The sequence below is a fragment of the Diabrotica virgifera genome, chromosome 4, assembly GCF_917563875.1.
Source record: "Diabrotica virgifera virgifera chromosome 4, PGI_DIABVI_V3a".
NCBI classification, from domain to species: Eukaryota; Metazoa; Arthropoda; class Insecta; order Coleoptera; family Chrysomelidae; genus Diabrotica; species Diabrotica virgifera.
This window is the reverse complement of record NC_065446.1, coordinates 112038507-112063954: the sequence shown is the minus strand read 5'-3', so window position 1 is coordinate 112063954 and position 25448 is coordinate 112038507. Positions and strand designations below refer to the sequence as shown.

Genomic DNA, 25448 nt, shown 5'->3' with positions numbered 1-25448 from the left:
CTTTCATTTGACATCTCATTTGTCATTCTACCTGGTATAATGACGGAGGAGCTATATTCGCGGTCGGACGGACAGACGGACAGACAGCCTAAGTCAAATTTCTCACTTTTAGTACCATCCTTGGATTATAAGCTTTCTTTTGACACCTCATTTTTCATTCTACCTGGTATAATGACGGAGGAGTTATATTCGCGGTCGGACGGACCGACGTCTCACCTTTAGTACCATACTTCGATTATAAGCTTTCATTTGACATCTCATTTGTCATTCTACCTGGTATAATGACGGAGGAGCTATATTCGGGGTCGGACTGACCGACGCGACGGACAGACAGCCTAAGTCAAATTTCTCACCTTTAGTACCATCTTTGGTTATAAGCTTTCATTTGACACCTCATTTGTCATTCTACCTGGTATAATGACGGAGGAGTTATATTCGCGGTCGGACGGACCGACAGCCTAAGTCAAATGTCTCACCTTTAGTACCATCCTTGGATTATAAGCTTCTATTTGACACCTCATTTGTCATTCTACCTGGTATAATGACGGAGGAGCTATATTCGCGGTCGGTCGGACCGACGGACAGACAGCCTAAGTCAAATTTCTCACCTTTAGTACCATCCTTGGATTATAAGCTTTCATTTGACACCTCATTTGTCATTCTACCTGGTATAATGACGGAGGAGTTATATTTGCGGTCGGACAGACCGAAGGACAGAAAGTTTAAGTCAAATATCTCACCTTTAGTACCATCCTTGGATTATACGCTTTCATTTGACACCTCATTTGTCATTCTACCTGGTATAATGACGTAAGAGTTATATTCGCGGTCGGACAGACCGACGGACAGATAGTTTAGGTCAAATTTCTCACCTTTAGTACCATCCTTGGATTATAAGCTTTCACATTTTTTCAAAATTGGGTGAAAACAACTTGATGCCAGAATGATTTGTTGATGAAAATAATATATACATTCTCAAATTGCCTATTTTTCGTTGTGGATAATATTGTATTCAACAGTGATGCCAAATTTCTGATGCCAAAATGATTGATAATGAAAGTGGGATATACGTTTTCATGTATATAGCGGCAGCGACAAAACGGTAAAACACTGAACTAAATGTATATAATATTTTCACTGTGCCATCATTTTGAACTCAAACATTTTATGGAATAAACTTATATAAGTCAGTAAGGAATAAACAAAGAAAGCTGATATATTAAAGTAACATCAAGGAATCAAATCTCTAACTACAGAGTTGATTAGACTTCTGCTAACAAGTACAGGAAAAAAGTTATTAAGGTAGTGTAAAGTGGCATCGATATACAGATGCCACTTTGCAAGACGATGCCAAATTGATGGTAAATGCATAATGTATCGATGCCAAATTGATAGTAGGATTATATATATATATATATATATATATATATATATATATATATATATATATATATATATATATATATATATATATATATATATATATATATATATATGGATTCCGACTTTAGGAAGCCAAAAACGCTATATCGCACCGGTCATACGAAGCCCGACACCTCCTTACGAAGCCCGGATTCGGGCTTCGTAATTCTTTAATGTTATTTCCCCAAAAAACGTACTTTACACCATCTCTCGATATTTTAACCAAGCTCAGAACATGTGAATACGCTTGGGCTTCATATATATTCGGAAAAATTTTAGAAATGTACCATAGGTAGCTCTGAAATCATGATTACCAATACGAAGCCCGGGCTGCTTATGCCTGGAATTATTATCAAAACATACACTCGTAGTTCATGGTATCTACCACCAGTTTGCGCTGCGAAAAAAAGTATATACTCTGTAGAAGTTCAGCAGCGTTAGGAAGCCCACATTGAGCTACCGATTATAAGAAGCCCTGAAGTTTGGCAACGTTTTTGCGTATTCCTCAAAGTACTATTAGCTTGTAAACATTTTTATTATTACCTGGCAATGCACATTTTTCGTATTTTTGGGTCGTTCATCGTCATTAATCTTGTGTACTAAGACTCCCGAGAACAGATTATGGTAATTCTTAGCATTACCTGTACACAGTAAGATACCGACAGAAAAAAGATTTAAAAATTGAATCGCAAAAGAATTATTTATTTTAATTGATACAATTAATACAAATTAATACTTTGTATTACTAATTTACTATTTTAGTTTGTAATAAGCCACAAAATTTGCTACCAAATAGGAAATTAATATGACAAATTAAATGATTGTTTTTTTTTATTTAAAAAAGGTTAATGCCTCGACAACTAATGGCCATTGGCATGGTAGGTACGGTAATTTTTAACAGTTAGGTACCTAGTGTAATGTGTAGTGTGTGTGTGTGTGTGTGTTGAGTAAGTGTCTTGTTACTTTGCAAAGTTGACGTCATTGTCTTTGCAAAGAGACGCTAACTGTATCCGAACGTCTGCGGTTCCTCCGGTGAGTACCGATCCCACAAGGACAGAAACTATTTTCATTTATTAATTTATAATAAATGAAACATTTCTGACCCTGGTGAGATTCGAACTCACAACCATTCGGATTTTTCGATCCAAAGGTAGGCGCTCTTACCACTCAGTCAAGGACGGGGTTAAAGTTATTATTATTAAATATTACTTTAGCTATAAAATTAAAAATAGTCATTCTTATGAATTATGCGTATTATTCTGATTCTGATACGATGAACACTTGTTTGATGGGTCTGAGCCACACAATTGAGGGTTAGGCCACTGTTTCATTCGTATTTTTAGTATTTGTCAAGGCAACAATACATTATGTAGTGCCATCTTGCCAAATATAGAGCAAGATTGTGTAGACCACTGTTGAACCATATATCCAATTTTTCTGCTTTTATTGATGTATTAATCTAAAAATGCTCAATTTGTGGACTGTGCCACTGTTGCTCTGAGCGCCTCATTTAATACAAATACAAAATATTTAATACAATAATGCATATAGATTTTCCCTTCGGAAAAAATCAAACAATATAGATGTTTTTTAATTTCATTAAGGGGATGGGTACGTAGTTTCTGCTGAAATGCTACTCAAATGGAATTCATTTTTTTTTCGAATTCTGAGAAAACTAATAATTATTTTTGAAAATTTTAAACTCAGAATAAGAAAATTACGTTATTAGCGAGGGCCGAAAGTCCCTGAGAACTTCTATAATATTTATTTTAATAAGTTACAGGGCTAAAAACTAAAAGAAAATTTAGTGTGACTTTTAATTTCAAAATATCTCATTCAAAATAAACTTTTTATTTATTGTAAGAGACTTTCGGCCCTCGGTAATAATTTAGTCTTTCATTTAGCGTTTAAATTTTTCAAAAACATTTATTGTTTTTTTTTCAGGATTTGAAAAAAAATGAACACAATGTCCATGGTAATATTTTCCAAATCTTTGTCAGTAGTAAATAGAATATTGCCAGCATATTGTCAGTCAGACAGTGACAATTTTAAATATTTGACCTGGCATTGGGAATATTTTCAGTTGTTGATTAATTAATATTGATAATATGTTTAATAAATAATTGATTTAAGACATGAACTTAATAAAAAGTTATTTATTGTTTATTATTTATGGAAGATCCAAAGCAGAGAATGCACCAGGATATATTCAGTGATCCAAGTATTGTGTTGTTACAGATGTTCAAAATTGTAAGAGTTTCATAGTAACAATATATTATTAAAAAATCACTTTATCACTTTTCCTCTTTTCTCGATTGATTATTAGCTTTTGTTTTACAGTAGATAAATTATTACTGAATACATAGGTAGTGAAAAAATTATCAGTAGTAATTGCACAAGAGCTTTGAAATTATCGAATTTTTCCCGAGTGACACTTTGACAGTATTAATTTCACGACCCGAAGGGGAGTGAAATTACGTCAAGTGGCACAAGGGAAACAATTCGATAATAATTTCAGAGATCCAGCTGCAATTTGCTGCGATTATTTCATGAATAAAACTGTTTAAAACCAAAATTTTATTGTAATTTATTTATGTAAGTACAAATTAGTACAATTAAACACACAGTTGTTATAAATATTTGACGATTGAAAGTCATCACTTTTATAAGTTTTAAAACAGTAATTGTCATTAATGTCACTGAATGTATTTTTTCACAGCAACGAAGGGCATCTGACGTAATATACTTGACGATGGGATATTATCAAAAATGATCAATTTAATTTGTATTTCTGTATCTTTCTATTGGTCGGAAATATGAAATAATCATATTAATTAACTGAATTAACAATTAAGGCAATTAATTATACTAGTAAAAGTTATCCAAGAACATTCAAAAGCCATCTTTACAGTTAATGATGAAATTGTCAAGTAAAGTTTACATATCCATACCAGTGACAATTTTACTACACGTAATTTGCCGTGTAAAGACAGAAAAAGTAGGGATAGCCTTAAAATATTTGCGAATTATGTACCGATGGCCCTAAGAAATGTTTAATAAACAACATATTAAAAAGTTCTACTCTAGAAGTGGGCACTTAATTTTTTATTAAACAAATGAGCTGCGAAATTAGATGTTTCTTTAAATAATCCCGAAAATATAAATTTTAGAAAAAAACTGACTTGACTATTGAAAAATTCAGACTATTGAAAAAAACCTATATATAAGATTAAAATTTTTATAAAATTAAATCTGTAGCTTCTATAATTTTTTATTTATAACGCTAAAGTCACCCTTCTCACAAACATTGGCGCACTGTAAACTAGCGAAGTGCACGGCTGAGTTATTTCAGTGTATTTCTCTAATTAATGGATCAAATAAAATTTTACAAATTGGACAAGAAAGAAGGAAATTAAGAGAAGGAACAAGAAAGGATAGCTTAATTGGAAAGAAGAACAATTAAGCTATCTTATGGTTATAATAAAAAGACATAAAATGTATGGGCATAAGTACGGTGTGGGCTGAATTTTGTTTAAACATTATTTAAAAATGTGTATCTAATAAAATTTTTCTTATAAAGCTCTCAAATTTGCACAACTTACCTTTCAAACATCTTACTAAACAATGTTTCATTCAAAAAAATGCCAAAAATTTAATTCAAATGATATGACGCAAAAATGCAATTTTTGAAATCTTTTACGTAAGTTTTAACTAAAAACGTAGTTTACAGAATTGCCAGCATTTTAAAACGGTATTACTCAAGTTTGAAAAGATTTTTTACAATTGTATAGGTGATTTTTTAAAGCATTTGATGTATTTTTAAAATTTACTCAATAATTTTATTTTAGAAAAAATGAAACTATGAAACTATGAATGAAACTATTCCTTTTTGACAAAAATTAAGAAAGATAACAAAAATTTACCTAATACAAAAACCGAAAATTACCAACTAAAAAATTGTTTATAAAAAGTGATCAAAAATGTTTTCTCTAAAACTTACCTAAAATAAATTTAATAATAAGCTTGAACAATAATAAATTTTCAACAAAAAAATATTTTTAGCTCTTAAATATTATGTCTGTGTAACTTCGAACCTATTAATAACTTTTTTATTACCAGTTTTACGAAAAAAGTTATTCTTTATAAAATACTCTGCATCGTATATAATCTCAGATGCAACCATCAAATATCAAATTTTATTAATTTTACATACGAGGTTTTACATACGATTTTACATTTTGACATACGAGGTATGTAAAAAAATATGAATTTCACTCAAGAGTAAAGTACCTTTAGATTTCACAATATCGAAAATTGTTATTAAAAGAAGTTGTTTGGAATTACAAGATATGTTTCACTGTTCAATTACATTCTTCTAAATGAGATATTGTGAACTATAAAGGTATGGTATGTTTAACAGTAAATGGTCGAGTTCAATTAGTTACCACTATAAACATCCTGGAATAACCGATAATAGTATAAAAGGTCCGGTTTCAGGTAAAATTTGAATATGTTTTCTGGTACAATTTCTTTGCTTTATTATGGGATTACCGTATAGTCAGTGTTAATTGTCAAAAGACCAACTCTGTCTACCTCGGTTGCTTATCGCTCCGGGTGGGTCTTAACAATGGGCCAGGTCAGATAAATTTAATAATATTTACGACCGCACTAATTGAACTCAGCCATTTACTGTTGAACAAACCATACTGAACTGTTAAGCAAAAGTCATATTTTTTTACATACCTCGTATAAAATTGAAAAAGTTTGATATCTGATGTTTGTTTTTTGGACTTTAGACCAGAATAGAGTATTTTATGAAGGATAACTTTTTTTCGTAAAATTAATAATAAAATAGTTGAAATAATTGAAATAAAATAATGATGATGGGTATCCGTAATTTGAGAAAACATTGAATTTTTTTTTCAATTATAATGATGTAATTATAATAAAACATAGTTTTTAATTCCCAACAACTTTTTATAATACCCATATTTTGATATTCTGGAATATAAAGGTACTTTACTCTTTAACAAAATTCGTATTTTTGACATACCTCGTATAAAATTGATAAAACTTGATATCTGATGATTGGGTTTTAGATTTTAGACTATGCAGAGCAATTTATGAAGAATAAACTTTTTTTCGTAAAATTTGTAATAAAAATGTTTCAAATATGGTTCCTTGCTACGCAGACATAGTGTAGAAGAGCTTCTTTATAAGCATTTTCAAATTGTAATGCCATATTCGGATTCAGCATAATCAAAAACAAAATAGAAACAAAATTCAACGATATTTTTAAAATTATTTTAAATTATATAATTTAACATGATTGTTTGGAATTAAGAACTATATTCTGATATGCAATTTCATCCTTCTAATGGAAAAAAAAAATTTGAAAATTTTTCTAATCAACATTATTTTTAGTTGTTTATTTCAATTATGATACATATAGATATTTGTATAACAAGGGAGGAAAGTGCTTCTTTTCCTCCCGAGAATGAAGTTTACTGCCCGACGCGTAGCGGAGGGCAGTAATCATTCAAGGGAGGAAAGGGCACTTTACTCCCATGTTATACATATGGTTTTTCCACCTTCCTCAAATAACAAGTCATTTTTTCATTTTTACTTAATTTATTTATGTAACTAACCAACAAAATTTATTAGAACTAAAACTAATAAGTACGTACAATATAACTGTCAACTGTCAAATATAAGTCAAAATAAAAATGTAAACATTGTTAAATCAAAATAACAATTTATAGTTTTTTACCATTCTGTGAAATACAGAGTGTTTTATAAATAAACGTTAAAATGTATACAAACTTACGTAATAGAAAATAGATATTGTACAGGGCGTCAATAAGTTATATTTTTATGAATGAAATACCACTTTTACTTTTCTTCCCTAGGGAGGAAAAGTACAAATTTGCTCCCTACAATCAGGTCCGGAAAAGTATACTTTCGGTAGAGGTAGGTGGAAAACTCTTTTATTATTCATTTTACGAAAAACAGTTATTCTTTATAAAATGTTCTACAGGGTCTAAAACCTAAAATACAACCGTCTAATATCAAATTTTGTCAATTTTATACGAGGTATATAAAAAAAATATGAATTTTCCCAAGAGTACTTAAATAATATACCCTTATTTTTCACAATATTGAAAATTGTGCTTATGTAAAGTTGTTTAGAAATAAAAACCATAATTAACCCGCCAGTGGTCGCTATATGAGATTTTCTCTCACGGTTTCAGAAAATTGCACAGAATTTTTTTTCTGGGAAATTATAAGATCTGTAGTTCCTTCTAGTCTCCTAACTATCCTCCCTCGACAATCTAATAGAATCGTCCGCTCAGATAGTGACTCAGTTGACCTAATATCACCCAATTGTTGAGTCAGCGCGCTTTAAGTGAGACATTCTCTCATCAAGCGACCACCCGCGTTACGAACTGTACATAAAAATTAATTTTATTTTGGCACTTAAAACCTAAAATAATGTAAAAAAAATTGTAATTGTCATCAATCAATTTTTTCAGAGCATTCTTGTTATATTTGTGTGCTGTGCCGTAAATTATCAAGATAAGGAGATTGATTAATATTGGTTTAATTCATTCCGATTATTTCTTTTTATTTTATTATATTATTATCTATATTATGTTACATTCTTTTTTTCTTATTATTAGTTAATAAAAAAAGTTTAAAAACTGTTTTAAAAACTTTATTTTGTAAAAAAAGGTAAAATTTGGATATGTGAGAGAAAATCTCACGCGCGACCACTCGCGTAACAATCTACCTAGCGACCAATGCCGGGTCGCTAGGTTGGGAATCTATCTTTGGTTGGGAAATAAGCCACAATTAAATTGAAAAAATAATTTTATTCGCGTTTCGACGCCCAAATCGGATGTCGTTGTCAAAATATAAAATATTACTAATATTTACTCGGTAATATTTTGTATTTTGACAAGGACATCCGATTTGGGCGTCGAAACGTTAATAAAATTATTTTTTCAATTTAATTGTGGCTTATTTCCCAATCAAAATAATTATAAAATTGCCACAAGAAAATAGCTTCAGAACAACACTAAAAACCATCTTCCAATATTCCATCCTTCTCATTGAAATATTCTGAACTATAAAGGTACTTTATTCTTGTATTTAAGGTCTTTGGCCATGCAGAACTTTTTACAAAGGATAACTTTTTTTCGTATAATTAATAATAGACCAGTAAGGATCTGTTTTTAGATGGATGTGAGAGGTGGCATTCAGATTTTTGCGGATGAAGTTAGGTGATAACTTCGTTAATAATAATTGATTAATGCTCCGTCTCAAATATGCCCGGAACATTAATAAAAAAAAATAAAATATTTAAAAATTTCAAAAAATTTCGTTTTTTTTTTCTAATTTTTTTGCTTATAACTTTAAAACGATTCATTTTGGAACAAAGTCGTATAGGAATAAAACAAAGGTAATTAAATTTTCTATCAGATGCGATTGGTTAAAAATCTCTTAATTAATCACCCTTGCTGCAAAAAAAGCAATAAATATAAAATAAGGGGGCAAAACAAGCCTGTTGTTATTCAATTATTTTCCATCACTTAGGTTACACTTGGAACCTTCCAATTCGCTTAGAAAATTTTTGTAATGTGCTAAAACCGTACACCAAATTTCATTAAAATTGACTTACTAGATTTTGAATAATAATTTTGCAATCTAAACTTTTTTGAAAAAATTAAAATTTTTTAAAATCTTGCACAACAAAAACTAGTACATACAAAGATTTGTCAATTTTTTTACATATAAAGAAGCACTCCACCTATCTAATGCACTTTACAGAATTAAAATCGGATTGTTTAAGCAGCCTCAGCAATGTTTTAAAGTTATAAACAATTTTTTGGCTTATAAACAAATTTGTCCTGTGGCCAGGAGGGGGTGCTGCGGGCTCTTTTATTTAGATGGACTTACCCAAGATTTTTATGTATTTTTTGACCCGTGGAACACGATTTTTTTGGGTAACAGTTGATCCGGATGTCAATAAAATTGCTATAAACAAAGAACTTGAGGAATTACATAACATCGATTTTTCGCAAAATAAAACACTTTTTTATATTTCTTGGGTAAGTCTAAGCAAAAAATGTTCTTACAAGTTTTTTCGTAGGATGCATAGTTTTCGAGATAAACGCAGTGGAACTTTCAAAAAATCGAAAAAGTGCAATTTTTGAACGCGAATAACTTTTGATTAAAAAATAAAATAGCAATTCTGCTGACAGAATTTGAAAGTATAAATCAAATTATACCGGTTTTAATTATTTGCATCGCTAAAAATTAATTTTTTATTATTAAACAAAGCTATTTGTTTATAAGCCAAAAAATTATTTATAAGTTTAAAACATTGCTGAGGCCCCTTAAATAATCCGATTTTAATTCTGTAAAGTGTATTAGATAGGTAAAGCACCTCTTTATATGTAAAAAAATTAGACAACTTCTAAATGGTCTACTTTTTGTTCAGAAAGATTTTAAAAAATTTGAACTTTTTTAAAAACATTTAAATTGCAAATTTATTATGCAAAATCTATTAGGTCGATTTTAATGAAATTTGGTACACGGTTTAAGTATGTTACAAAGAATTTCCTAAGTGAATTACTAAGGTTCTAAGTACCACCGAAGTGGTTAAAAACATTGAATAACAACAGGCATATTTTGCCCCCTTATTTTGTATTTATTGCTATATTGCAGAAAAGGTAATAAGTTAAGACATTTTTGACCAGTCGGATATCATACAAAATTCAATTATCTTTATTTTATTTCTGTACGACTTTGTTCCAAAACGAATCGTTTTAAAGTTATAAGCAAAGAAACAGAAAAAAATCGACGTTTTTCGAATTTTTAAATATTTTATTTTTTTTTATTAATGTTCCGGGCATATTTGAGAAGGAGCATAAGTAAATTGTTATTAACGAAGTTATCACCTTACTTTATCTGCAAAAATTCGAATGCCACCTTTCACATCCAAAAATAGACGTTTTTTCACAGATCTTTACTGGTCTATAATAAAAAAGTTATCATAATTGAAATAACTGAAAATAATGTTGTATATCCATAATTAAAAAAAATTCAACTTTTTTTTAATTAGAAAGATGAAATGGCATATTAGAATATAGTTCTCAATTTCAAACAACTTTTCATTACAACAATTTTTAATATTTTGAATAATAAAGCTATTTTACTCTTGAGTAAAATTCATATTTTTTGACATAATATCTCGTATACGGCCTAAAAAAAATGAACTGATGGTTCTATTTTTAATTTAGACCATGCTCAACTTTTCACGTTGACGAACAGAACGTCTATAGTCGTCTAATTTCCATTGATGTAATGTGACACAATGTCTATATACATTGAATTTTTCCCTATTCTACTTTGCAAAATACATATAGTGTCACAACACTTGCTTATACATTTGACGCAGTGTCTGTCAACGTGTTAATTGGACACACTGTACAAAACAATTATTGTTATTGTTTAAACAAATAATAAACAATTAGCGGCAAAATCTGTGAGTAGAACTTTTTACTTTAACATGTATATAAACTAACAAAAAAAGTTTTAGAAAAAGATAATCTTGTTTGAATTGCTCCGAAACAATGCATCTTTTCGTTCTATCTTGACTCTTCTAAAATGCTTCGTATAGATTGCTGAATACAATTGGGCTTCTTATAACAGGCAATATGATGACTTATATACACATATAAGGATCTCGTAGAACAGTCGTATTATTTAAACGTAAATTAAAACATGGCAACATCGTCGGGCTTCGTATAATGCGTAATCCATATACACTGTGAACGCGTTTATACGAGTGGGCTTCGTAAGACTGTAGGAATAAGACAGTGCTACAATCCCCTTACCCCGTAAACCGCGGGCTTCCATTCATCGGCAGGTTGTAGCGGGCTTCCTATCATTTGTGAGCCATATATATATATATATATATATATATATATATATATATATATATATATATATATATATATATATAATGGGTTTAAAACGTCCTATTTAAAATATATATATAATAAACTATTTGTAATGGGAAATAAGCCACACTTTTTTCAAAAAAATGATTTTATTAACGTTTCGAAGCCCAAATCATTTTTTTGGTAAAATTGTGGCTTATTTTCCATTAATAGTATACAAGAGAGAAAAAAGACATATTTCTCACGAGCGCAGAAGTTTGTTGGCACGAGCCGAAGTACGAGGCGAGTGCCGCAAATCAAGCGAGAGAGAAATATGTCGTTTTCTCACGTGTTGTACACTGTACTTTTTCTATGGATGCGTTTTTGTCAAGAGTTCAATCTCCAAAATTAAATAATTTAGGTGCTATTATGTAGATTATATGCCAAAATTGAAATAAAATACATATTATATACATATGTAGGTATTTAATATTCTTAATATTTATATACTTTTATTTATTTAATATAGTTACCAGTTATATTTGAGCAGGTTTGAAAGGTAATTCCTCGTAAGTTTTGATTTGACAAATTTTATTTGACAAATATATTTCTGTTTGTTTTGTGCATGTTACCATGAAAACCGCGATTCTACGTATGGAACCGGTGAGAAAAAATATGTCTCACTGCAATGGCCGACTTTTCTCACACCCTGAGAAATTGTTCGTTTTGAATGTATGTAAGTAGTGAGAGAAGTTGCACATTGTATAGCATTCATAAAAAAATAGTTTATTATAAAAATACCACAGGGAAATAGCTTCAGAACTACTATTTATACTCCTAACAGATTCATCTATCCAAAAGGAGTGTTATCGCAAATACAAAACGGACAAGAATTGCCAATATATTTTATCTCTCGGGTAACAAGAACGGTTTACAAGCATATTATTTTGTGTGAACAAATTAAGTTTCTATTTGTTGGGGGCGAAATTCACAATCGAGACGGATCATGCAGCGTTGGTCCACATCATGAAGAATCGATTGGTGAATAACCGAATATACAGAGGCATCCTGTTATTACAGGAATACGATTTTGAGTTCCGATACATAAAAGGAAAAGATAACATCATAGCCGACGCTCTCACACGAGATAAAGACACGGGAAAAAAAGAAGCGATCACGTTACATGTGGGCTTAAACATCTTAACACAAGAAGAAGGTATATTTTCGTTAAATGAGCTACGAACAATTCAAGAAAAACTAGAGGAGAGAGAAAAAAGAAGAGCAGAGAGGGAAAATGACCTATTTTTCAAGAGAATAGACGGGAAAGAACTTTATTTGGTGACCCAAACATTGACAGAAAATTATAAAAAAAAAACTATATGAGGACAATAGACAAATTGGCAGCAGGAAAGTTTGGCTGGTTTATTGAGAAAACTATATCTGCCGACAGGACTACCTTACTATCAATAAACTTTACTTCAGATACTAGTAATAACACTCAGAAAATAACACAATCAACAAAAATCCCTTGGTTTAAAAGAAGTATCTACAATTCACCTATTCTTTACTATACTTACTTAAAATTCCAACATTACATCATAAAAGTAAAAGCTTCTTCATTAAAATCTCGACAAAATAATTTAATGTACTCCCATTGTTTATAACTATTTAACTCTTACATATACTTGCAATATCAATACCTAACCAAATAGATAGTTCAACATTGTCCAAAATAAAAAACAACAAATAACCTTAATATCATCTGACAACAACTTTAATTCCTAAAATGGACTCCCTATGTATTATCAAACAAAAATGTTACTAAACTATAACAGGTTTTATTATCCAACTATAAAAAATACCATAGACTAAACCAATGTTCCATTTATAATACGAATGAATTTAAAATCATATACTTTATAAGAAAAATTAGCAAAATGAGAAAATTATTTTAAGTTAGTTCACTGAACCAAAACAATAATACTAATTAATGACAATCTGTATAAAAGAAATATCTATTAGAAACAACATTAATTTACATCAATAAGCCAGTCAATTAATAATAATCAATTAACTAGTAAATAACATCAATTAGTGCAGGTATGAATATTTTAGCAAATACCGAAGAAAACCAAAACAGGCTAGCACTAAAAATCACACAGCACAAAAAATAAAGAGAACAACAAAAGAAATGTCTGACCGGCAAAAAGTACAAAATCGGGCCCCACGTTAGGCGCCCAAATATATTGTTAACAAGAAAGACGTTTTCTCTGTAACAGCTATAATTTACTTAAAGAAAACAGAAACAAATAAAAGTCAGGCCATAGAGATTTGAGATTTCTCTGGGGTAGGTTAGAAAACATAAGAAGGAATCATTTTAGTCTGGCCTAAAATGATTTAATCAAAGTAGATTTTAGGAATGTCTAACAAGAGAGCACCAGCAAAAATATGTGAGGATTATTATAAATTAAAGAGTAAATACATACAAATTTTTTACCAAAACAAATATTGTGTATCAAACATCAATATAGAATATAGTTACAATGTTTTAAATGAAAGAGAAAAGCCTTGATAAAAAGTCACCCAGAAGAGGTTTCAACTAAAGTACCTAAAGCCGTAATAGCTCTTTACATTATTTTAAAATAAAACTGTTAAATAATTTTGATATTAAAGTGTCTTTCAAATAAAAAAAAACAAAAGAATAGTCTTTGCTACGCGCAAGTAGTGATGTAAATAATTTCACTAACATTTATTTCCCGAAATTGAACATTTTCACACCATCAACATTCTTACAAACAACCAATAGAAACAGTTGAATCCAACAACATCATTACTGCATTTCGGCGAACATCAAATCGGAATAAATATGCGACTTCAGCGGACAAAGGTCTCCAACTAATATTTAAAATAAAATTCACAGCCTCTATACCAAATTCTGGAAGATCTACGCGGTGGCAACACGTGGTTTTCTTCTTCGTACAAAAAAATATGGCTAACGAAAGCTTTCACAGAAAATAGATTCTATAATTCACATCCAACAAGGAATCGGAAAACTAAGTCCATACGATGTTCCATAAACTTAAGTTATCTTTAGAATAATCCAAAATATAACTTGTGGTAATATATGCACATTTTGATCGAAGGCTGATCGGTTTACTTAAAAAACCATGCTTTTACTTCGAGCAATCAACGAAGACCAGCTCTAAAATTAATTATCTATTTCGGACCTGACACAAACCTTTAAATTGGCCCAATCAAAATAAAATGTACGTAAGTACTATTTCCGTTACTATTTTAATGTTAAATAGGCCTAATAGCTATACAACTTGTTATACATCTTATCAAGATTTGATATTCATTATGAATTATACAAGTGTGTTTATGTTTTATTGGCACTGGTTTAAGCAACCAACTGGCCAGATTATGAATTATACAAGAACTTTTAGAAAAAAACTTTTAACCATAACAGTTTCCACTTTTATATACTTTTCTCCAAGAAACGAACCATCTTAAAAATGGGTCATTTTTGATGCCTTAAATTTCCCAAACCTTTTGTCCGATTTAACCTTTATCCGGGCAAGGTGGGTCCAACGGGCCCGAGACGCCAATTCTGTTATCATAAACTGATAAAAAAAATTTTATTGAATTTTATGCATCACTGAATTTGTTTAGAAGTATGTTTCTTTGAACATAGTCATGAGCTATTCAAAATATTCATTGCCATTTTTGAAATTATTGCGTCAAAAGAATTTTGTCACGTAAAGGAGCAACACGGGCCCGGCGGACCCTATTTGTATTTATACCTAAAGTCTAAATCTTTATTACAGAAGTTAATCTAGCAGTCAGGTAATGTTTTTGTGGATTATCTAAACGACTTTTATGATTCCGGAAATCCAATAATAAAGTCTAAACGTGTAACAAACAATGTAAATTTCTCTTTGATGTGAACATCAAGGAGATGCTTACGATAGGTGTTATATCTATTCTAAATGAATTTTAAAAACTGATAATCACTGTTGAAATGCAATAATATTTTTAGGTAAGTACCTTCACATATTTTGAAATAAATAATGCATCTGGTATCAGTCGTTTGATATCGATGTTAGTGTCGGCAACTAAGCTGCTAAAAATAGATAAATGACAAATAAATAAAAGAAAAATAAATGACTAATCTATGTTTTTTTTTATTTTAATTGTTTATTTAACTTATTGTTTAATAATAATTTAATTTGACATATTAATTTGCTATTCTAGTTGGGAATAAGCTAATCTTGTGACTTAGTCCCAACTAAAATAGTAAATTGACATGGCAAAGTATTAATTTGTAAAAGTAGAATAATAATATTCTTCTGACTTATGCGTTTTATTCATTTTGCAAAGATTGTTTTTGTCGGTATTTTATACATGAGCTGCTAATTTCCATAATCTTTTCTCAGAAGGGTTTTCACACAATAATGAAAGGCAACAACACCGTAATCATTTTCCGGGTATGCGTAAACACCAACCCCTCTTTTCAAATAAAATGGCTTGGTAGATTTACAAAAGTTTTTATTTATTTATTAATTAAATCTTTATTTGGCTCCAAATGTTTATTACTTGTGAATAAATATTTCTTCTACAAATGTTTTCTTGCATTTCATTATTTTGTGCAAATCCTTTAGTAAACCCCCTCGAGGTAGACTGCCTACTATAGTAGCACCTTTTTTTTTAATCGAAGCAATTTAAATTTAACTTTAATAAAAAATTAAAAAAGAATATTAGAAATATTCTGTAAATATAATTAGTACGTTCAAGAACACTGGTGGGCCCAACGGACCCGAGTTGCCCGGTTACGTAAGTAAAATGTGTTGCCCGGATAAGGGTTAAGTGATTTTTTTAATATGTTGTAGACTTATTCTTTAACGATATCACTGTAGTAATGTCGGTTAGGGATTAATAAAGAAACAAACGAATCGGCAGGTCGATTGTAATATTTTAGGTATACCAGTAGCATAAGCGTAGACCTCGGGTGCGTAGAGGGCCAATATCTATGTAATTATTAAATTTTTAGTAATTTTTTGGTTAAAATTTAATAAACAAGATAACTTAAGGTGATACAGTAGCGATCAACAGGTAGCCAAAACTCGTTCCAAGATTGCGGCTGTAATTTTGAATATTTTTTCGAGATATTTGGCACACGTATTCGTAACATAATAAAGAATGGCGGTACAGAGCCTAATTTAAAAAAACATATTAATATGTGGAAACTACTCTGTAATTAAATACAATATTAAAAAAACGAGCCTGTACCGCCATTAAGAAGAACAAAAAAATACCCTTTCTTCAAATAAACTTTTTTATCCGATGGCTAGATTTTGTGTCATTTTGGAACTACTAATGAAATAAAAAAATTTAGTAGTTCCAAAATGACACAAAGTCTAGGCATCGGATAAAAAAGTTTATTTGAAGAAAGTGTATTTTTTTGTTCTTCTTAATGGCGGTACAGGCTCGTTTTTTAATATTGTATTTAATTACCGAGTAATTTCCACATATTAATATATTTTTCAAATTGGGCTCTGTACCGCCATTCTTTATTATATTACGAATACGTGTGCCAAATATCTCGGAAAAATATTCAAAATTACGGCCGCAATCTTGGAACGCGTTTTCGATACCTGTTGATCGCTACTGTTTCCTCTTAAGGAAAAATAATAAAATGGATAATAAAACACAATGCACCCTTGTTAGAAATACCTTTCTTAGCAAAAACTTAATACTAACTTAGGAGTAAGATTATGCAAAACACCTGACTAAAATATTTTCCCGAGCGGATGCAAAGAGACTTCCTTGACTAAAAGAACAATTAGGATTTACCCGCAAGTAATATTTTAAATACGAAAAAATATATAGATTAGTGCCGATTCGATATGCGGTCTACCATCCAATATGCGGTCCACCGCAGAGTAGCTAATTGTTAATTCGTTATGTGGTCTATCACAGAGTAGTTATTTCGATATGCGGCCACCACTAAATAATGTTAATGCATTCAGTAAATTTTGCATCTACTCGTATATACAGTAGGGTGCAAATGAAAGGAATAAATTCGTTATTTCGTAAACCGATGATATTAGGGAAAATCCCGAAAGATTCCGATTTTTGTTTTTAAATTATGATATTTTGGCATATATATCATACTAGTGTCGTCATCCATTTGGGTGTGATGACGTAATCGATGATTTTTTAAATGAGAATGGGGGAATTTGATGACATCGGCAGAAAAAGTTTATGGCAAGTCCTACATAACATAGGATTCAAATTTAAAAGAGAAAAGCGCTTTGTGAAAGAAATTCTGTTGTACACAAGAGAATTGAGTTTCTGAGAAAATATAACAAATTTAAAGAAAAAGGGTCAACTTTTGTATATTTAGACGAAACATGGATATTTTCTAAGGGTGCTACCAAGAGAATATGGCAAGATGACAACATAAAATCGATCAATCATGCTAGTGGCTTTATAGAAGACAGGCTTTATATGTAGAAAGTGCTAATTTAATATTTTCGTCTACATCAAAAAATAGTGACTATCATGACAATATGAACACGGAAATGTTTGTGAGACGGTTGAGTGAAAAACTTCTTCCCGGATTTAGTGAATCCAGCGTAATTATTTTAGACAATGCGCCTTACCATTTAGAAATACTAAACAAAAGTCCAACAAATTCGTGGAATGTAGATCAAATTAAAGAATGGCTAAAAAATGAAGGCATATCTATTCCACAGCATATATTAAGGTCTGAGTTGTTATGTTTGACAAAAGAACATGCGAAACCAAAAATCTTTGTGGTGGATCTGGTTATTGAAAGTTACGGGCATCAAGCTTTACGTCTTCCACCATACCACTGCCAGTTTAATCCCATCAAATGTATATGGGGAATAGCAAAACAATATTACTATAACCATATTGGGCCTAATGGTTATACTGACGAAGCGGTTTGGGAAACTTGGTGAGAAGCACTTTCATTTCCAACTCCAGAAGTATGGCGGAACTGTATATCCAAGTTCGAAAAATTAATTGAGGGTTGGTGGATTCGTGAAAATAAAATTAACGAAAATAAGCCCAATCATAATAACAATTAACGGTGACGACAGCGATGACGATGGCAGCGATGGCGATGATAGTGTGAACAATAACGACTAAATCATTTTAGTAAAAAAATTGGTACGTATATTGACTTAATAATATTTAGCAGTTTACTTAAATATTTGATGTTTACATAATGCATTGCTGTAGGATTTCCGGATCCTTTTTAAGGCGTGATCATTTTAGATCATTTGTTTGAAATCGAAACTATTTGTAAATATTGTAGGTACATACATATTGTAATATTGTTTTTAATTAATTTTATTTACGGAAAAAATACCCCATTATACATATAAACTATAAAATATACATAACTAACATAGAAAACATGCGATCTGATAAATGAATAAAACAAGCTAAAGTTAATTTACAATGTCATATAAATGCTTTTTACACGCGTCAATTGACTTTAATTTTAAAACATCCAACGTATAGGTCTGGATCCAGCGTATGAAAAAAAAGTTGATTAATAGCAAGCTGAAAATTTGTTAATAGCTTAAGGGTGTCTAGTCGAATAAACTTTGATATATGAGAACACTGGAACAGGGGCAGTTTTAATTGTGGAACAGGTTAAAAATTTTGAAAGGTCACACCACGAAAACGGCACATTTATTTTGTCCGACAGAACAGAATTAAACTCTCCGAACAGAGATTAACCTCTCGTGAAAAATCAGACTGCTACTTATCAACTGTCATAATTCCTGTCATTTGACATTCTACATGTTCCACTCATTAAAACGCCCATTTGGTGATAAATAGCAGTCTGATTTTTGCATGAGGGTTTATTCTCTGTTCGAAGAGTTTAAGTCTGTTCTGTCGGAAAAAATACATGTGCCGTTTTCGTGGCCTGACCGTTCCAAATTTTTAACCTGTTCTACAATTAAAACTTCCCCTGTTCCAGTGTTCCCATATATCAAAGTTTGTCTGACCCTTAAGCTATTAACAAATTTTCAGCTTAATATTAATCAACTTTTTTTTTCATACGCGGGATCCAGAACTATTATTGACTCTAGGCTGCATTGCGACCGCTTTAATATATCAATTAAATTGATTGTGGCTTTATATAAAACCATTTTAGAGAATAAATCAAAACACCAACAATACAGCAACGATTAGCTTTCTACCTTTTGTAAGTTAGAATTTGTCTTATTTTTATTATATTGATATTCATGCCACAACTAAAATTAGATATATTGATTTTTTGCTACGGGTAATGAACTGTTATAAAGAATCATGAAATTATATCGTTTAGGCTTGTGAGGCTATACAAATACCTAAAATTTAACATTATTTGATTTATATAAGAACCCCCTCAAATAAAAAATGACTGCGCCCATGTGTAAATAGTCAAACAACAGCGGACCAGTCAATTTGTTCATTTCTTTCTTAATCCGTCACCGGTGTAAGCCTACCGAATAAACTAGTAATATTGTTGCTAGGTATGTAAATTATCATTGTATATCGGGTGTACCAATCAAACTGTATTGATGAAAAACAAGACTAGTTGTTAAAATACTTTTTTATTGTGCAATATCAGCGAATTAATCAGAAAAGAAAATGTTAAGAAAACATGAGGCTATAGTTGGGTTTTAATTTCAGTGTTTTATATATGCTCGAATATTCCACAGGTTGACGCGAACTTTGAGAGAAAGCACAGTTTGATTCGTACATCCAGTATACAATGACAATTTACCTATCTAACAACAATAATATTACAGCGATATTGTCAAACAATAAGGCTATAACATGTTAAAAAAATCACTAAAATCGGAGAACAGGTTTAGGAAATTCATGACATTAAAAATGCCCTATTTTTAATGTTAATTTCTTGGAGAAGTGTTTATTATGTACTTACCAAATAAAGTTTTTCGAAGTAATGTTTTTGTTTCTTTGTACTGTTTTTTAGATTATCTCAAAATTTTTTTTGGCATTTTAACCCGTTCTAATTTCCAGTCGTTAATTACTCTCTGAGACTCTCTCTCATATTTTCGTTCTTTGACTAATTAGTATTTCTTTATTCGTATAGACATAAGTTATTCATTCAGACAATGTCAGCAGTATTATGATCTTGTAGTTTGTGCATTGTCTTATATTTTCCTTGTTTTCGTAAACCTTTGTTAATAAATATTAGTGCTTCTCCATTCGTCTGGCATTTGTCTTACTATCAATATTTTATTAAATAAGCCAACTTGTTCCTATCCGTAGTTACCCTGGAATATCTGGTCCAATTGTTTTACTTTTCTTTATTTTTTGAAGTGCTTTAATATATGAAGTGCTTTGAAGTGCTTTGAATGAATTTTTGTGAAGTGCTTTCATTTTGAAATGCTTTGAAGTGCTTTTTATAACAACTACATCGTGTGTTATATTGATGAGCATTGCCATTACTTTTTTTCTTTACGTCAACTGGTTTTTTTATCATGATCTGAACGACTATTAATTAAAAAAACTTGTAAAACACAAAAAATAAATTTGTTGTTTATTGTTTACTTTGAATAATATTATAACCCTGATTGGTATGAGCAGAATTTTAAAATCTCCAATGATTAACGTATTATATTCACCTCACCTGACTATCTAGTTTTACAAGAACATATATATTTTTTTAATAAATGATACACAGGTGAGCGAGAGCATGCAGTAGGTTGACAATCTTCGGTAAAATAAGATCGTTAGTGATAATGAAGACAGCGAATTTCTTGACGTGCATATTATGTGTTTATTTAAATATCGCAAAGGGAAATTCCCAAGGTAAGTCTATTTTAAAAATTGCTTAATTATGTGTAATCTGATTTTTTATTTTTTTTATAATAATAATTTATTTTAAAAAATAAGAAAATCTACGGTTTCGTTTTGATTAAATTTTCTTATTTTGTTAATGCCATACTCTGCATAGAGTACAAAGACTCGTTTCATATGGGCTCTCTGAACCGCAAAGTGGAATGTTTTCCTGGCGGTGCCTTTTGGTATGTTTATACCTGGGTTAAGCAGAAAGCTTGAATTGAGTTGAAATTCATTTCAATAATTTGTTTATTTATAGAGCCTAACAGGCCCTAAAGGGTTGAAAAGTTTAATTTTCCATTATAATTACTATTATCTACATCGATTTATATAGAATACCTTGAATATTTCTGCAGTCTTTTAATAAGTTTCTTAACCACTTCCTTCCATTGATTTGTGTCCGATACTTTTTCTTTCTGATTCTCAATATTACTTTTGTATAAGTCTTCTTGAGCATGCTGGCATAGTGCATGAAATAGTGTATCATTCTATCCTTAAAACACGACATCTTACTTCGTAAAACCCACGTATGTAATTTAAAATATTTTACTGATTCTTAATTCACAGACTTAACAATTTAGTTCATGTTAAATATATTTTTAATTATTTTAGACTCACCTCCAGGGGCCATAGCTAACGAAAGTAAGTATAGAGAACTTTAAAAAAAGGTTTTCATCGTAATACTACATTTTATTTTTCAGTGTGTAAAATATACACAGAGAATGCAAAGAAAAATGGTAATTGTCCCATTCCTCTTTTTACCTCCGTGAATTTAATATCTCGTGACAAATTCGCAGAGACAGGAGAATTTCCTCATATGGTAAATACACTATTTTTTTATAAAAATGTTTTGTGCCTATATTTTCAGGAATGAATGTCTGTTTAATGATGTATTCTCAAAAATATGTTAAACTAGGTAATATTAAAAATGTAAATACTTATTTCCTAATTAATTTTTTTTATATTTAATTTTAATTTTTTTTAAATATTTATTTATTTACCTAAAATAGTAAATTATATAAAAAGTAAAAGGAAGACATTAGGATATTACAATACCACGGGTGCCGGCGCAGTCATGCCCAGGGATTAGCGACCCTCTGAGTTTGTTCGGCGCATCCATGCCCTCAGCTTAACGTAGCTCAGGTAAAATGAGCGCATTCGTCCCCTGCTCAAATAAACAAGTGATTATTACAAAAAACAGGTAGATTCTTTGTTAATATAATTTCATACCTTGAAGAATAGCATCCCGGTGAGCTGAATAATAATGACTTTTTTATATATCGTTCTGCTGAGCGAGGTGCCAGTGTCCGAGTTGTGAAAATATATAAACAAACGTTTAATTTGATAAAACAGGTAGATCCATTGTTTATGGAATTTCTCAACTCTGACAATAGCACTCCTATCCGTTCAGCTGAATATTAATGACTCTCTTTTGCAGTTGCAAAATTACAGTTGCATTTTGCCGCTCTTGTTCATGATATTGATTTTTATCACATTAAAAACATAATTTATAATTTCTTCAATTTCAAAAATTGGCTGTCCTCTAAAATTTGCTTCTCCTAAGTTTGCCGTCCTGGGCGGCTGCCCAGTTCGCCCACCGTTGTGGCCGGTCCTGAGTGGACAATGAAAAAGTAATGCGATTTCTCGAGTTATATCACATGCAACCTTGCATCTGGGATCCATAATAGTTGCCATAAAGTAAAATCAAAGGTTAACGAGGCCTGGAATAAAATTAAAAATAATATGAAAGAGCCAACATATCCGTCCAGACGAACCCACCAACTGCTAGAACATATTCGTCTTTCCAAACCAAACATGGAACATACAGGATGTTTAATTAATAATTATCCATATAGTAACTGGATAAACCTTAGCAGAACATACGAAGATTTAACCTAAAACACTTAAATAAAATGTGGTTTCTTACTGAGTTACATGGTGTTTTATCTAGAAATTTAAAAATTATGTTTGCTCAGCAATTTAAAACTATTCGACGTATCCTTTTCATACTTGGCAGGAAGTATAGGTACGGTACAAACTACTAAATTATGTTAAACAAACGTTTCTTCTATTACCAGAAGCGTACGACGGGGGAAAGTGAATGGTTGACCCTTTCCAAATTCTACGCCACTGGCGAAATTGCTATCTTAGTTTAGTTTTTTGATTCTCCAATACTTTCTATGAAAATAATATACTCTTCATTCGTAACGATAAGGTCATTAGTTTTCGAGATCTTTGAAGTTAAAAATGAAACGACACGGTTATTTTGATTAATGTATTGTGTCGCTTTATTTTTAATTTCAAATATCTCGAAAACTAATTATTTTATCGTTACGAATGAAGAGTATATTATTTACATAAAAAGTATTGCAAAATCAAAAAATTACACTAAAATAGCAATTTCGTCAGTGTCGTAGAATTTGGGAAGGGTCAACCAGCCACTATCCCCTGTCGTACGCCTCTGGTAGTAGCTAGAAACGTTTATTTATCTTAATTTAGGAGGGTGGGCAGTACCTACACTTTCTGACAAGTATGATAAGGATACGACAAATAGTTTTAAAGTACTGGGTACAAATAATTTTTAAATTTTAATCATATGAATCATATCATAAATTAATCAAAATAACTGTGCCGTTTCATATTTAGCTGCAAATATCTCGAAAACTAATGACTTTATCGTTACCAATAAAGAGTCTATTATTTACGTAGAAAGTATTGGAGAATCTAAAAATGGCACTAAAATAGTAATTCCTCCAGTGGCGTAGAATTTGAGAAGGGTCAACCATTCACCATCCCCTGTGGTATGCCTCTGGTAGCAGCTAGAAAAGTTTGTTTATCATAATTTAGTAGGGTGTCTAGTAGTCGCACTTTCTGCCAAGTATGAAAAGAATACGTAGAATAGTTTTAAAATGCTGAGCAAAAATAATTTTTAAATTTTTAGATAAAACACCCTGTAACTTAGTAAGGAACCACATTAAGTGTTTTAGGTTAAATCTTCGTATTTTGTGCTAAGGTTTCTCCAGTTAATATATGGACAATTATTAATGAAACACCCTGTATATTTAGCATGTTTGGCCAGCCGGCATAAGTGTGTTGGACTTGTTTGTTGTTCGCTCATACAGTGCGGTGGAATAAATGTTGCCCCCCTCTGTTAACTTGTTTATTTTAAGAATATAAGCAAAACGCTCGGACAGGTCGATTTTTAAACTAATCATAGTATATCATAGCATCAACGTTTCGAACTTTACGCGATCCCTCTTCAAGTGACAGCCATAACTTTGATTTTTTTAAATGGGAAATTACATCATGTGACACCTCGTTTAAAAGCTCTTAAAATACTGAGTTCAAAAATGCATAATACTTTAATCCTGTTTGAGAGCGTAGGAGCAAAATTTCGGTCGAATTCTTTCTAAATACAATTATTTTTTTCGAATCCTGAAAAAACTAATAAATATTTTCGAAAAATTTAAACGCAGAATGAAATATTACAGTATTTTCGACGGTCCGAAGTCTCTGAGAACTCCTATAATGTTTATTTTAATAAGTCACAGTGGTGGAAAAAAGAGAAAATTTAGTGTGATTTTTAATTTCAAATATATCATTGAAAAGAATTTTTTTTGTTTATTCTAAGGGACTGTCAGCCCTCGGTAATAATCTAATCTTTCATTCTGCGTTTAAATTTTTCAAAAATACTTATTAGTTTTCTCAGAATTCGAAAAAAATAAATGCGTTTAACAAGAGTTCGACCGAAATTTTGGGCCTGCGATCTCAAAAAGGATTAAAGTATTATACACTTTTGAAATCAGTATTTTAAAAGCTGTTAAATGAGGTGTCACATGAAATACTTTACCATTTAAAAAAATCAAAGTTATGCCTGTCACCTGAAGAGGGATCGCGTAAAGTTCAAAACGTTGCTGCTATGATATACTATGATTAGTTTAAAAATCGACCTGTCCGAGCGTTTTGCTTATATTCTTAAAATAAACAAGTTAGCAGGGGGGGGGGGCAACACTTATTCCACCGCACTGTATAACAAATATTTGGGCTCATACAGTGTAGCCGCATAACACATAACACATAGCAAAGGTGCACATCCTGATATCTGCTAATAGCAACTCTAAGTTTATTGGTGTTTTAACTAACAACGTCCTTCTATATTATAATTTGTAATTTAAATATTTT

The 25448-nt window shown here is 30.8% G+C and overlaps 1 protein-coding gene across 1 annotated transcript in view; it reads left to right on the top strand.

The window, feature by feature from the left end:
- Nucleotides 1-20946: 20946 nt before the first annotated feature.
- The window catches only part of LOC114335351 (serine protease snake-like), a 70074-nt gene continuing 65572 nt past the window's right edge, over nt 20947-25448 (top strand). The window contains exons 1-3 of the mRNA XM_050649583.1: nt 20947-21236; nt 21879-21908; nt 21968-22086. Coding sequence (XP_050505540.1) covers nt 21167-21236; nt 21879-21908; nt 21968-22086 — 219 coding nt within the window. The 5' untranslated portion in view covers nt 20947-21166. The remainder of the gene's footprint in view (nt 21237-21878; nt 21909-21967; nt 22087-25448) is intronic.